Genomic DNA, 14,518 nt, shown 5'->3' with positions numbered 1-14,518 from the left:
TTCTAACCCAAGCCAATCTATGATTCTACGATTTTAACATCCCTAGGAACTTAGGTTTGAATTAGAATAAAGCATATGAAAACAATATGGTTTCATGCCTGTTATACCACAGCATTAAGCCCCTTGAACATTAACAGAGCCAAAATGCCCTGGCAAAGAGGTAGTCCTTGTGAACAATCTTTCAGAAAAATAATTTGATAAGAACACATTAAAAAATACGAAGCAAATTAGTAAGTACTCATTTCAAAAAGTACAACCTCATCTTCAAAAACAGAGCCTATACTTGGGAACAGTGCCACTAATAGCTTAGGTACTTTTTTATGAATATATTAAGGATGACATTTGAAGGTGCCACTTAAAGACATTATGCCTAAGTGACATATTTTAGAACAGTTTCAGGAAGCTATATTCAATTAGATTTTTAAGAACCATTACATAATGTACTTTAACTAATATGAAGTTGATAATTAAAAACAAGTATAAGAGAGAAAAAATATACTGACAAAGTTAATCAGAAAAAAATATAACAGTCCACAGAACAGCCCTTTAGGCATCAAACTTAGTACTTCTTTCTTCTTAAATTAATTCCTAGAAAGGAAGTTCTCAAGTTTCCTATCAGTATAAAACTGGAATGAAACCAACAATACTGATTATTACCATTCTTTCTAAATGGAGTTCAGACATCTTTTAACTGACTGCTTTTAATGAGATACCCATAAATTCAGCCAAAATAGTGTCTTGCACTGTGTGCAAAAACAGTTTCTTCAGTACTGTGTGTTTGGCTCCACAATGCAAAAAAGGATAAAATATTAGGTGTCCAAAGGAGGACAACAAAGATGGTAAAAGGACTAAATTACATGAGCAGCTTAAAATACTAGCTTTGTTGAGTTGGAGGAGACTGAGGGGTCACCTTATTGCAGCCTACAGTTTTCTCATGAGAGCAAGTGGAGAGGCAGTTGCTGATTTCTTCTCCCCAGTGGCCAGTGATAGGAAGCGAAGGAAAGTTTAAAGCTTGGTTACAGAGAGGTCAGATTGGAGAGTATCAGGAAAAACTTCAATTAAAGGGTGGTCAAGTACTGGAAAAAGCTTTATAGGAAAGTGGTCATGACCCCAAGATTTTCAGTATTCAAGAACTGTTTTAATAATGTGTTTAGATATCTTATTTAATTTTTAGGTTGCCCTGTGTGAAATCAAGCATTTGACTCAATGACTCTTGTGAGTCCCTTTCCACTGAGAATATTCTATTAATACATGTTCTATTTATATACTGTCTCTCACCTATAAGACAAAGCTGATTTTTCAGGATGGATGCCTTCATTTTTAAAGCAATTCAAATAACCTATTCTTTCACCTAAAGATAGATGACAGTAGAAAATGCACACAACAATCTATTCGTGTCAGCATTACCAGACGAGATGATTCAGTTACCTGCACATGAAGCGCAAGTTACACAGAGGACACTCCCTGCAGCCCTTAAAATGCCTGCATTAAACAGAGCAATAACCAAAAAAAAAAAAATTAAAAACCTACAAACACACAAAAAATGAATAGTCCATTACGGAAATCTGAGGCTTTCCTCATAGCACTGGAAGCTTTAAACCAGACTACCAAGTTTATATTTTCTGTCTTCTCTGATCATTTTATACATTCACCTACTGCATCTTATTATTTTCAAGATGACACAGATCTACAAAATGTTTAATTTATTCCTAAATAGGAGTACATTGTTTCAGGCTTATTGACTCAAGTAGTGCAACCAATTTCCAGGCAAAACAATCTGCATGTGCAAAACTCATTGTTTATTTCAACTGTATTAGCTCATGTCATAAAGATATGCTCCCTTCCTACAACACTTTCCAGAAATTAACAGAGAATAAAACCCAAAACCAGCCTAACCAAAAAATTACAAAATGGCTCATTTTGAGACTTCTATAGATCACCTAGTTCAAAAATCCTACCCAAAAAGGGTCAGTTGCCCATAACTGTGACCAGATGGATTTTGAGTATCATCAAGGACTGAGAGGCCATGACCCCTCTCAGCAACCCGTTCCAGTGTTATTATCATTCTCAGAGTAAGAAGGTTTTTCCGTGTGTTCAGCTGGAATTTTGTATGTTTTATACCTGTGGCCTCTTGTCCTTTAAATTAACACCACTAAGAAGAATCTGGTTCTATATTCTTTATTCCTACCCTTTCAGTATTTGTACACAGCACTAATATCTGAAACTTTTTACAACTAAACATATCCAGCTCTTTCTACCTCTCCTCATGTAAAGGATGCTCCAATTCCTTAATGGTCTTCATGGCCCTTTGCTGGACTCAGTCCAGCATGCACAGGTCCTCCTTGTACACACAGAGCCCAGAACTGAACACAGTGCTCAAGGGGTAGCCACTTCTCACCTTTTCCGCAAAGCTATTTCCCAGCTAGCTAGTCCCCTGTGTATATTGGCAGGGGTGCTAGTCCCCTGTGTATATTGGTGCAATGTGGTGTTACTGTCTTTTTTGATATTGCTGTTTCATGTCCAATTCAGTGCATGCTAGTCCCCTGTGTATATTGGTGCAGTGTGGTGTTACTGTCTTTTTTGATATTGCTGTTTCATGTCCAATTCAGTGCATCCACACTTTAAATGGACCTGTAAAATTTTAGCCAGCCCATTTCAAGATGACATGCAAGAAAATTTGAAAGTAGGATTTTGTCATAAGTAGTTTCATCATCCCAACAAAAGGACCTACTACAGAATAAATTTTGCATATGGAAAACAAGTACATTTTAAGTTTTCATTTTCTTCTTCTTCCTTACATTGAGCAATGTTTTATAGCAATTCCCTGGTTATCTTCAGCTTAATGATGCACTGTACCATGTATAACACCCAGCTGTCGTTGTGATGGCAAAAAGACAAAACTACATTCAACAGCAATTACAGCAACTGATGGGAAAAAAATCCATTAACAGCTACTATATAGAATACATTTGTCCCTTCTAGGTACACAGGGACTGAAACTAGAAAGATGCATCCATGTGAACAATTATTATACAATTGCTTTGCTGCTTATATTTTTCCTCTTTGTCTTTTATAATCATTCCCTGGGTCTCAATAATTCTTCACTATTGACAAAATATCCCAGCTGAGCAACACATCTGTAGTGACCAAAAACTGTCACTCTTCAACCCCCTGTTGTACTCTGAGAGCAGAAACATCTTTCAATTTTAAGCTTTCAAAATCAGACACTTGCTCCATCCACGAACCTGCAGTGCAAAACCCAGTTTCTATTCTAATACTGCACATGTACAATTCAAAACTTACCTATGACATTTTTCCTGAGAGCACAAAAAATGACCCAACTCCAGAACTTAATCCCAAGTAACAATATCTGTGTTATTTTGTTATGCTTTATTATAAAGCAAATGTAGAAATGGTGGCCCATGCAGACTAATCTACTGCTTTAAAGCAATTTTTAGCCCAGTATATCTAAGACTCTCTATTCCAATACATATATACTATACAAAAAGATTTCACAATCAGAGTCAACCCACAGACTGACAGCATGAACCATAAATAAACAAGAAGAAATTTGACTGCATCAGCTTTACTGAAGCTATGTCTCTGCTCTCTGTACCACGTCCCAAGCCATTTCACTTCCAACAAGGCAGTCAGTGGACCCATTCTCATACCACCAAAAAATGAACTCATGCAACTTCTCCATCATGACAGCCAGACTGCCAAGAACAGGGGATGTTATTAAGGACAACGGCTGTAGATAATCTTCATGTGAATAAACATCAGGATGCTGCAAAAATAGAGAATGATACTTTCTTTTTCACCTATAACACAGAAGTACAGGATTTCCCTTGACTTAAATCCAACAATTATGAATAATGAAATTAGTCAGCTCATCAATTGACCTCAATGTGATATTGATTACTGGATAAGGTCTACTGGACTACAGTAAAATTAAGCAACATGATGAAAAAGCTAAATGTAATTGATTACTCTCAGCAACAGTGTTATTTCTAAATACATATTCATGACAAAATTACGTAAGAGGTCTTCTATTGTTAAGTACCTGAAATACAGGACACACAATTAAATGCAAGGCTGAAATATTGATCTTGAAAGGTTTCCTCCCCACTCCTCAGCAATCACAACTAATAAACCTAAAGTTAATCTGAACCTGTATCATACAAGTAAGTAAGCACGGCAAAACAATGGAAAAACTGGTTTTTTGCATGTTCCACTCAATCCCGGTCCCGGCCGTGTCCCTAAGACACCCTCCATCTGTGAGCCCCTGCCTAGATTCCTCAGAACAGGCAGCACCTGCTCTAACCAGTAACCTCCTGCATGTCTAAGACTTGTACTCAGAGATCCCTCTGACACCCCTCAAAATGACGCGGCTTTACAGCAGCTTGTGGACCTGAGACGTTGTCATTTTCACTGCCCTGTGCGGGCAGCCTGAAACCTTGGTTTCAAGGATATGGGTGGGCAGACAGCAGACAGGTTTTCCAAGCTCTTCTTTATGTATTTTCTCTGGCGTTACCAAAGACGTTACATTCGTTTGTTCCATATTAGGATCAAGCACGTTCCTCCTCGGGCAAAGTTCTTCCTACCGGGCCCTGCGGCACAGGCGAGCCCGGCCATTTTGGGCGCGACAGGCACGGCTAAGTCGCGCCGGGCAAGAGTGGGCCAGCCGCAACAGGTGGTGCCGCAGCCCGCACCCTTCGACAAGCCAGCGTTCGGTGGCGACCGCTTCGGCGCGACTTTCTATCCGCTAGTATCGCTGGGGAGTGATGACTGCTCCTCCCCTTCACTGCGCCCACCCAATCCTGCAGTCCCTCGTCTCAGTCCCCCTGCCCCAGAGCAGCAGCCACGCTCACCTGAGCCGGGCCGCGCCTCCGCCATGCCAGCACCAGCACCACTCCGCGGTCCGGAGTCCCAGCTGCCGCGCACGCGCACAGCTCACGCATGCGCCACCAATCGAGCCTTATTTCTCCGCACGCAGCCTGCACCGCAGTGGCGAGACAGGGAGCAGAACCAAGAGCGAGGCGGGAGGGGCGGAGCCAGGGGCTGGCCGAGCACAAGCGGTTGTGTAGCGTTGTGTCTGCTGTAGTGCTGGTTTTCCCGTACCCGGAAAGAGCTGGAAATCGGAAACCTTGTTTGATACTGCAAAGGAGGAAGAAAGGAAGACAAGCAACGAGAAAGAAACACTAGCTCTGGCAATTAATAGACCTTTTGGTTGGCAATCGGCTTGTCACCAGCATTTCAGAGCTCGGCTGAGCGGGCCAAGAGCAGGAGGGTGGGTATAAGGACAGCTAAGCCCTCTGTCTCCATCCGTAAAAGAGGTGCGTTCTCTAGGCACAGGATAGAAAGCAGGGATCTGTTATCAGGCTATCTTGAAGGAGGTAGCAGAGACATAAAAAAAGTCCACATAAGGATTTCCATACTGCAGCTGGTGCTGCAGACAAATCTTATGTTCCAGCTACAAACACTCCATAGAACTGCATGATTCGTCATACTGCGGGTTTCAGCACCAGTGTTTAACCATTTTATGATTCACACCTTCCTGCAGAGGTCTGCAGTGCCATGGTTACCGTACATCTACTGAACAGCTCAGAGGCCTTATAGAACTGCTGATTTTTACAGAGACTGCAGAGAAAGCTCATAGTTCTATAACATCAGCAACTCCGAAGAATGACACCTCAGGAGCACTGCTGCACACAGCCTGTTGGCATCTTAACCTCCACACCCCACCCTCCTAGTGAAATTCTCCGTTCAAAGTTCCACTAGCTGCATGCATAGTGCTACTATGCATGGGGCAAAGTTCATGGCTTCAAAGACCTTAAAGAATTTGTGGGTTATTGCAGAAACATTAGCCACTGAAATGCCCCCCAGACTCATGCCATTGCTGCAAAGGAAGCTTGCAAACCAGTATGGCAATGGCCTTATGAAGATGCTACATGTTTGTCATGTATTTTGAATGTATATTAAGTGCTTTGCTGTATGTAAACATGGTGATCATCCAAGGCTGCAAAGAAAGGTATGTGTCAGTAACATCCTTTCAGAGATGGTGTGTGGTTTTCCTGCTGCTGTCAAGAAGCTTGCATTAGTCCCCTAGTTCCCATAGACTTCTCTGTCACTACTGTAAAGATATGACCATAATATTCACATAAAACTACTACAAAATTTCAACACTGCTTTTCATGAATACCACAACATTTCAGTATGCACACTTTTTTTTTTTTTTTTTTGTTATCACCAAGAAACCAGTCACTACCTGGAAAGCACTAATCAAATTTTCCTGTATGTTCTGCTGCACAATTGCTAATGGTTAGGTCTGCACAGGTTTTCCTTTGTTCCCCATTTTGCTTTTTATCTAAACAGTTCTGGCTTTTTTTCCCCTTTCCTGTCTTAAATTTGCATTGAGCCAATTCCAACCATTCCTGATAGCCTAACTTAACTGCCCAGCATTTCTCTACAGGCATCTGTTTTTAGTTTCTTCTTTAGTTTAGCCAAAGTAGCCTTTTTATCTTTTCCTCATAATTTATTGTTTTCACTTCAGGGATAGTGGTTCTTCCCACTGTATCATACACCCTCTCTTAAAACATGTATTTTGTTTCTAGTTTATCATGCTTGAATATTTATCTTCCAATCCTTTTGCCATTTTTCACTCATTTCTTTGCTCAGTGGCTGCTTCTTTTCATCTGAACAGTATGACTGTCAGGATGTAGCAGGAACAGACTGCTCCATGTAGAAGATAGAGCTGGGAGCTAAGAGTCAGCAAATTCAATACCTGAGCAAGAAGAGCGAAGTAGGTCCACCAACACTCCAGGCAACACGACAGGTTGCCATGCAAGCCTGTGGTGACAGGGCAGCTTAAGATAGAAGTCAAGACAGTGGGTAAAAGTCAGTGGGGTTAAGTACAAGCATACCTGCAACATAGTTTAGGCAGAAATAGAGCAGGTGTTTCAAAGCAGTGAGGGAAATAACAAAGGGTAGGCTCTCTGAAGTTGGTGTGAGCTCATCCAGACAAACCTGGAGGATGTTGGGGGTAGAGCATTGGAGAAATGTACTCGGGGCTCTTACAGCTATATCTCCTATATGCAGCAGGGACGACAGTAAACAGCTTTGCCTTTCAAGGGAGAGGGGGAGATGAGGCAGGGAAGCAGAAGGAAGGGAAGCCCTAGCCTAGGTCTGTGTCAGCATGCATGCCCAGGAGGACAAATCTCTAACAGAAACACATTCACTTCCAAACAGTCATCATGGTGTAGTCATTTCTAAAAACCTATTTTCATGTAATCATTTAGTCATCAACCCATAGTCATTTCTAAAAACCAGCCCATGATGGGGTCACTGACTGCTCAGGACATGCCTTGACATGAAGACAGCAAGGTTGTCATGATGTGAAGATTCTAGTGAGGAAGATGAAATGGACCACAGCCAATAAACTACAAGTCTAGATGTTCAGCATGAGTCTCCTGCATACACACTGTACTCTTTTGTGTGAAGTATTTCCTGGAGTTCCTGATTTTTAAATAAGCTGTTCCTAGGTATTTCAAATGCCATTGGGGTTACAATCCCTGCAGGCAGAAGCAGTAGTTTAATACAGTACTGTGTACACCTCCAGAAGGCAAGGGAGGAGTTACAAGGTGCTGCAGGCACACAGGCACAGTCAATTGCAGCACAATGTTATGTTCTCTCTCTTTTGTTCTTTCCTTCCTTACATAAAGCCCTTATGGGCAAGAAAAAAAAAAAAAAAAAAATCATCCACCAATAAGTGCTTTCATTTTAAAAAATGCTTGTTGCTGGGGACAGATTTTTAGAAGCATCCTTCCAAAAGCTAGGTTTGGGCATAAAATTAAAAATAGAATCCAAACTTGTGACAGATAAAAAGTAAACTATACCATGAGACAGTCTAAAATAATTTGAGGAATAGCTTGCATAAGGAATAAAATCTAATAATAAATCCCCTTTCAAACACACACTTCAGGCCCTGGCTGTCTGCCCGACAGACTGCGGTACCAGGAAAATTGAAAGAAATGTAAAAGAGCATAAAAACATCTAAATTAATTTGTTACATTTGTGTTCACTACAGCAGAGATGGATGAGATTCCCAAGCCAGCTCTTCTTTTTTATGAGGGGACTCAGTAGGGATTGTGTCTTGAAAGATTCCATATGTAACATATAGGTTATGGAACATATAGGCAAAATTAATAAATCACAAGGACCAGGCAGTATATAACCAACCATTCTAAAAGAATTCAAGAGTGAGCTACAAACTGTCCTGAAAAAGTTCTCGTACAAAACTGATTTGGTAGCAGAAGGCAGGGTTGTATCTGCTACAGCTGACTCTTGAAGGATGATTTTAAAAGAATACCATAAGAAAACTAGAAAAGTACAGTCCTGATGTCCATAGCAGGCAATTTAGTGGAAACGGATTGAAATAGATTAGAATTGGCGAGCAGATGCATAAAGATGTTGTAATAGGGATGAGTCATAAGTGCTTTTGTAAAGGGAAGAGCTGCCTCACAATCTCACAGTCCTACTGAAATACTTATTAGTCCCTCATGGCCAAGGGAGATAGATCCTGGAATATTGACCATGGATTTCTAGAGGGAATTTGGAGAGGTCAATCATCAAAAGCTCTTAAAAGTTACACTGCCAAGAAATAAATAATTGCAGGTGTAAATAACTGAATGAAAGATAGCAAATAAGACAGTCAATAGTCCTTTTTCATAGGAAAAGGAAGTCATCAATAGAGTCCCACAAGGAAGTGTTTTGGAACCTGATCACTGCAACGTATTTCTCAAGGTTCTGGAAATGGCACTGTCAGAGTCTGCTGACAGTGCAGTGTTACTTAGGGAAATGTAGGCAATGGCAGGCTGAGAAGAGCTGCAAGCAGAAGAATCTTTGAGTACCGGGTATATAGGCAAAAAGATGGAATTTAGGGAAGCTCATTGTAAAGCAGGACATGTGGGAAGAAGCCATCCCACCTTCACACTTAAAAGGAAGAGCCCTGAGCTGTTACAAGACAGGTAGTTGTATGAAAATGTCTTATCTATGCTCAGTAGTGTGAAAAAAAAGAAAATCAAATTATTAAACTTTTCTAAGAAAGGAGTAGAGAGTAAGTAGAGATAACACCAAGACAGTGTATAAATTGATAAATATTATACACAAAAATAGCTCCTCCTTCTCAGAGGACAAAGGAATGGGGAAAGGACTTTGAGAGGTGACATAGAATTAAAGATCATTTAGAGTCTTGTCCAGGAAACAGTGACAGAGAGTAAAATATAAAAATAAAATAAGTTAAACTGCACTTAAACTATCAAAAAAGTTTGAAGCTGAAAACCATAATGTAGGGTACTAATAGCATGGTACTAGTAACAGAATGACAATTCTGTTGGTTTAATACCATAAAAAAACTAGAACAGAATGACAATTACTTGGTTTGAGAAATCTGAGTGTCAGTAAAAAGACAGTAGCCCTGATGAGAGTCTCAGACATGAATTTTCAGGTGTTGAAATTCTGTACCCACTTCTGATTTCTGAGGTGCAGATCCTGCACAAGCAGATCCTGCCTTTGCTTCTGGTGTTTTAGGTGCTGTGTTTTTCATGCTTATGGAAGACAAGTTCTGAAGTCCTCACATAGCCCTTTTGTCCAGACAAAAATAGGTGTCCTGCAGCAACTGTTGCCTTCTACACACTGCTGGAAAATTATACCAGACCCACATGGCTCCAAATAGCTCACACCTTGGTTTGAAGACTTCAGCAAGTAGCAGCTCTGCTGTCCAAGGAGGAAGAAATAAGCAGGTTCCCCCATGGGCCTGAATAGGTGATGAAAGCTGTTTGGTTTGTGTTAAGAAAACTCCCCAGTCTTCCTATTTATGAAACTCTCTGGTAGTCACACTCTCAATGGCAGAGACCTTAACTCCTAGGACTGAAACTGCTTTACAGCAAGTAGCTCCAATGAGCTGAAGGTGGCCCCACTTGACAGACCTCACTTACATGCAGTCAGACCTGATTTCCTCCCCAGTTTGACCCCAGATTTTCCGTCATGGATTCTCAGATGTTGAGTTCCAAAAAGCAATTTATTCACAGAACGGTAACACAGAAACATGTTATACAAAAGATCAGCATTTCACAGCCTCTTGTCTCAGGCTCCTACCCAGAGCTCGATCTGCATCTCAATTTGCTGTTAGGTCATAGTGGGGGCAGTGGGCAGGAGACAGAGACCACTTACCCCCAAATTCATGTGGCAACAGGGAGATTTTCTTTCCCAAGCCCTCCCTTATATACAGCATTTGAAAGACCTAGTTTGGATGCTGTCATTGGTTTGAACTCCACATCCCTTCACGTTCTGGTCAGTGAGATGCCTGCAGGCTTGGGAGATATATGATTGGGCAAGACCCTTGTCAATCATGGTAGCAGCTAGCAAACTGGGCTATGTGGACCAGATGTACTCCTCAACAGTTTGGCAAGCAGCAAATGAGGTAGAAATGTGCATCCCAGAGACAGCACATTGTGTTACCAGGAACTAAGCATACATCTCTGTTACAGTACAAGCTGGCTTGTACTGGGCAATTAATTTGGCTATAAATAAGAAATCCAGTTTGGTTCCGTAAACAAGTCTCTAGCTGAACGATAGATTTGAATACATACAGGGACTTCACCCAATCACATTCCACCCTAAACTGCAGATATCTCACTGGTTGGGGAGCTAGGTGGTAAAGTCAGAGCAATGAGCTATCTAGACAAAGAGATTCAAAACCTGCTATTTAAGGAGAGTGCGGATAATAAAACATGCTGTTGTAGCATGAAGACCTGGAGTGTGTGTCATCTCTGTCTCCAACCATCTCGTAATACGTGGTGGCCCATGTGAGGAATGGACTCAGCCATTTTAAACAACTGTGGTATTACAGGAAGACAAGAACAGCAGCAGAATACTGCTGCAGGCAGCAGAATTGCTGCATACAGCGAGTGGGATGGTGGATAGTGGTGCAATATTGCCATGGCAAAAAATTGCTGTGAACAGCTTGTGGGACAATGGAGAGTGGTGGAATTGCTGCAGGCAGAGGAAAATTGCTGTGAAATCCCAGCGATAAACAGCAGAGTATGCCGCGTGGTTTCAAATCCCCCTTTGTAGATTGGATTTACTGCCAGGAACATAGGAGCATGGGCCCCCTTCCTAGTATGAACTTTTCTTTTTAACATTATAAAACTGTGGAAGATTATGGAACAAGCTTTAAAAGCCACTATAGGCATTATAAAATCATGGAGACCCATTTCAAACTGTCTGGGGCAGTTAGAAGCCAAGAAAAATGCAAAAGCAGTGACTAGAATGCCAGTGCTGGTCACTCAAAATGGCAAAGAGCACATGGCGCAAGAGACACTCACACAAAACAGCAGAGAAGCTGGGAACTCCACTGTCGCATTCTGGGACTGTGAAGAGAGGTGGATGTACAACCCTCTCAAAGCTCTTGAGTGCTCTCATGTTCTCATATTTTTCTCATATCTTTCAATCAATTTACAACAAAAGGAACAACAAATTGTTTTTCCTGTTTACAAATTGTTTCATCTGTAAGGTTGGTTCTTCTCACAGTTCTAAAGCTGAATGTTTCAAAGTTATAATTTCAGTTTGGTGTTAAGATGTAACTGTTTACAAATTGTTTTTCTAGTAGTTGGGTTCTTTCTAAGGGTTCTAAGGGTTAAATGGTCTCTTGCTTTTAGTGTTAAGTTGTTACTTTTTAACTTCTAAGAAAAATAGCCTATGACATGTTAGCCTGAAAGATTGTAAGTTTAGTAGTTCTCGCCTAACAGCTCCTAGACACAAATGCTGCAGCTCCAGTGATACATGGCCTCAAGGAAATTAAACCCATTCTGTCTTCTGTCACAGTGTTTGCAAAGGGCCCTTGCAGATAGGCAACAGAGAGCAGGTTGCAATTTTTAACAAAGAAAGAAAGGAGGAGATGCTACAGTATAAGCTGGCTTGTACTGGGCAATTAATTTGGCTATAAATAAGAAACCCAGCTTGGTTCCATAAACAAGTCCCTGGCTGAGGAATGATAAGATAGATTTGAATATACACAGGGACTTCACCCAATCATGTTCCACCCTAAGCTGCAGACATCTCACTGGTTGGGGAGCTAGGTGGTGTTGAAGTCAGAGCAATGAGCTATCTAGACAAAGAGATTCAAAACCTGCTATTTAAGGAGAGTGCAGATAATAAAGCATGCTGTTGTCACATGAAGACCTAGAGTATGTGTTGTCTGTTTCTCCAACCACAAACTCCACGTAACAGATCACCAGTCTGGAAGTATATAAAGTGTCATTTTAGTGTGGCATCCATAGGGAGGTAAGGAAAAGAAGATGTACATGGCATATTAGGAAGACATGGTGGCAAATAAGACCAAAGGCCTTCATGTGAAAGGACTCCCGGCAGCTGACTTCTGTTATGATCCAGTTATTAAAGTTATTAGAGACATGCCTCTACTTGAATTAAGGTGCAGATGAGACCATATGCTGAAGTCAGTAGTGTCCATTTTATTTAACGGTGAATATGAGAGGGAGGGGGGAGAGAGGAGAGTGTGTGAGAGAGAGAAAGAAATAGGAGAATAGTGGGGGAGAGAAAGAGAGTGACAGAGATGACAGATTAAATAGAAAATATCACCACCCCCTGGATCCCAGCGGTGTCCCCATTGATCCTCTTCTTCTGGTCTTCTTGGTGGTGAGGGTCCTGCAAAACAGAGTTCAATGGATTAGTATACCTTTGGGCCAGATGGGTATGCCCAGCTACCTCCCTGGGAGCAGGGGACAAGTTTGACATTGTCTCTTGCAACAGACTCTGCATCTGTTGCATCAGTTTGCATAGCGGGCAGTCCTCTGGTGCAAAGCCTCAGGAATGAGTCTGAGGGACTCTTTCGAGGTCTAATGGTTTATGAAACCTCCTCAGCTGCATCTCATATGAATGTCCTTTGTGGATGAGACCTTCCCAGGGTATGGGGGAGTTTACAACTGAGTCAGTTAGTGCAAGGGAGGATGGGTGTTAACTTTCTCTGGCTAGAGACTATGCCACACACACAAAACTCTCCTCCTTTCCCCCTTGGCTGGGGTAGAGTGTATGCAAACCTGGCCTCAGGAAATGAGTTTGTGGGCTATGGCCTCCTTACCCCAAACCCAGTCACAGCTGATTTTCAGGACAGCTGCTGTGTTTGGCTTCCTTTGTAGATACATTCTTCTCCCTCAGCCTTGTTACTTCCTTCTAGACCTGAGATTATTGGATATTAGTGTCACCTTTATGTTATCTCAAGTTATCTTTAGGTGGCTTAACTCACAGTCCAAACTTTCAGTCAGAAGAATATTCAGGGAGGGTGGACTTAGGTGGTGGTAACTCCTTTACAGTTTTGCCATAATGGGCAAAAAATCTTTCATAACAATGTTTAAGCCATTAACCATAACATTTCAGTCTGTCACAACTTCTGATTTGCTTGGAGCAGCCAACCTATTTTTGGTGAAGAATTTAGCTGTAAACTATATCTTGCCTCAAATTTTCTGAACATTCATAGTTCTGCCTGGAAAATCTGGATGAATAGTAGTATGTGCTGCTGAGATCCCCAGTATGAACAAAAAGCATTTCCAATGTCCATGTGAAATCCAACAATTTGGGCTTACCATGTGTGGCAGCAGCTCTCTGGCCACAGAGAGCAGACACAGACTTTCCCAGGCATTTTTCTGGGGAAGGCTGTGAGAAGATCAGAGAAAAGAATGAGAAATAATTCTTATCTCCACTTGCTGTACCTGTTGTTGTGCACATGTGGAATGTGTTACAGAGATTTGTTTACCAAAGGGTGATTTCTTAATTGGACACTGGATGGTTTGATTGGATTTGGATTGATTGACCAATTCGGTCAAAGCTGTATCGGACTGTTTGTAAGGGTTACAAACTTCTTAATACATATAGTATAATATAGAATAGAATAAAGCAATTGATCAGCCGTCTGCAATCATTAAATCAATGCTGATTATTAACCGGCTGGGGGCCTGCGGTGACAACCATGTATATATTTTTCAGAACTATACTTCTAACTAACACACAAGGCACTTGTTCCATTGCATCTGTAACATATACAGCTGATATGTGGTGGATCTAACAAAGAGTAGTGACATCCCTGTGATTTCTAGTCAACTCTTCCTACTTTCTGTAATTTCAAGGAAAAGAATACAAGAGGATTCTACCAATGCTTTGTCACAGAATTTACTGCAATAAGAGTGAACTTTTTTCCAAGAAAGATCTTAAAGTTTAATCACGAGGGATTTTAAATAGATCATTGTAACCAGTACTCTCTTCTTCCCTTATAATCGAAATAATGTAAAATAATTAACTGCATACAGTAAAACTGTACAGAAGGACCATGCCAGATAATTTACCACTTGGATGTCCTCCCAATACTGAGAAGAGGCACTAAGAATGATGCTTCAGAAATTACACATAGAAAATCTTTGATGTCATGGTAACAGAATGAAGAACCAAA

At 41.1% G+C, this 14,518-nt stretch overlaps 1 protein-coding gene across 9 annotated transcripts in view; it reads right to left on the bottom strand.

Moving 5' to 3' along the window:
• NFX1 (nuclear transcription factor, X-box binding 1) overlaps positions 1-4,988 on the bottom strand; it is an 80,365-nt gene extending 75,377 nt beyond the window's left edge. For 7 of the 9 annotated variants that reach the window (XR_005627411.1, XM_039708597.1, XM_039708604.1 and 4 more), the window contains exon 1: positions 4,872-4,988. Coding sequence is in view for 8 of the 9 variants with exons in the window: in XM_039708597.1 (XP_039564531.1) it covers positions 4,872-4,896 (25 nt within the window). In the remaining variant the exon portion in view is untranslated. Of the gene's footprint in view, positions 1-3,671; positions 3,788-4,871 lie in introns of all 9 variants that reach the window. The other 2 variants (XM_039708605.1, XM_039708598.1) reach the window with 2 other exon arrangements.
• Between the last annotated feature and the right edge of the window lie 9,530 nt (positions 4,989-14,518).

The sequence above is a fragment of the Passer montanus genome, unplaced genomic scaffold (assembly GCF_014805655.1).
Source record: "Passer montanus isolate IOZ18808 unplaced genomic scaffold, ASM1480565v1 scaffold208, whole genome shotgun sequence".
Classification (NCBI taxonomy): domain Eukaryota; kingdom Metazoa; phylum Chordata; class Aves; order Passeriformes; family Passeridae; genus Passer; species Passer montanus.
Note: the sequence above shows the minus strand (reverse complement) of the source record. Positions and strands in the feature narration are given on the sequence as shown.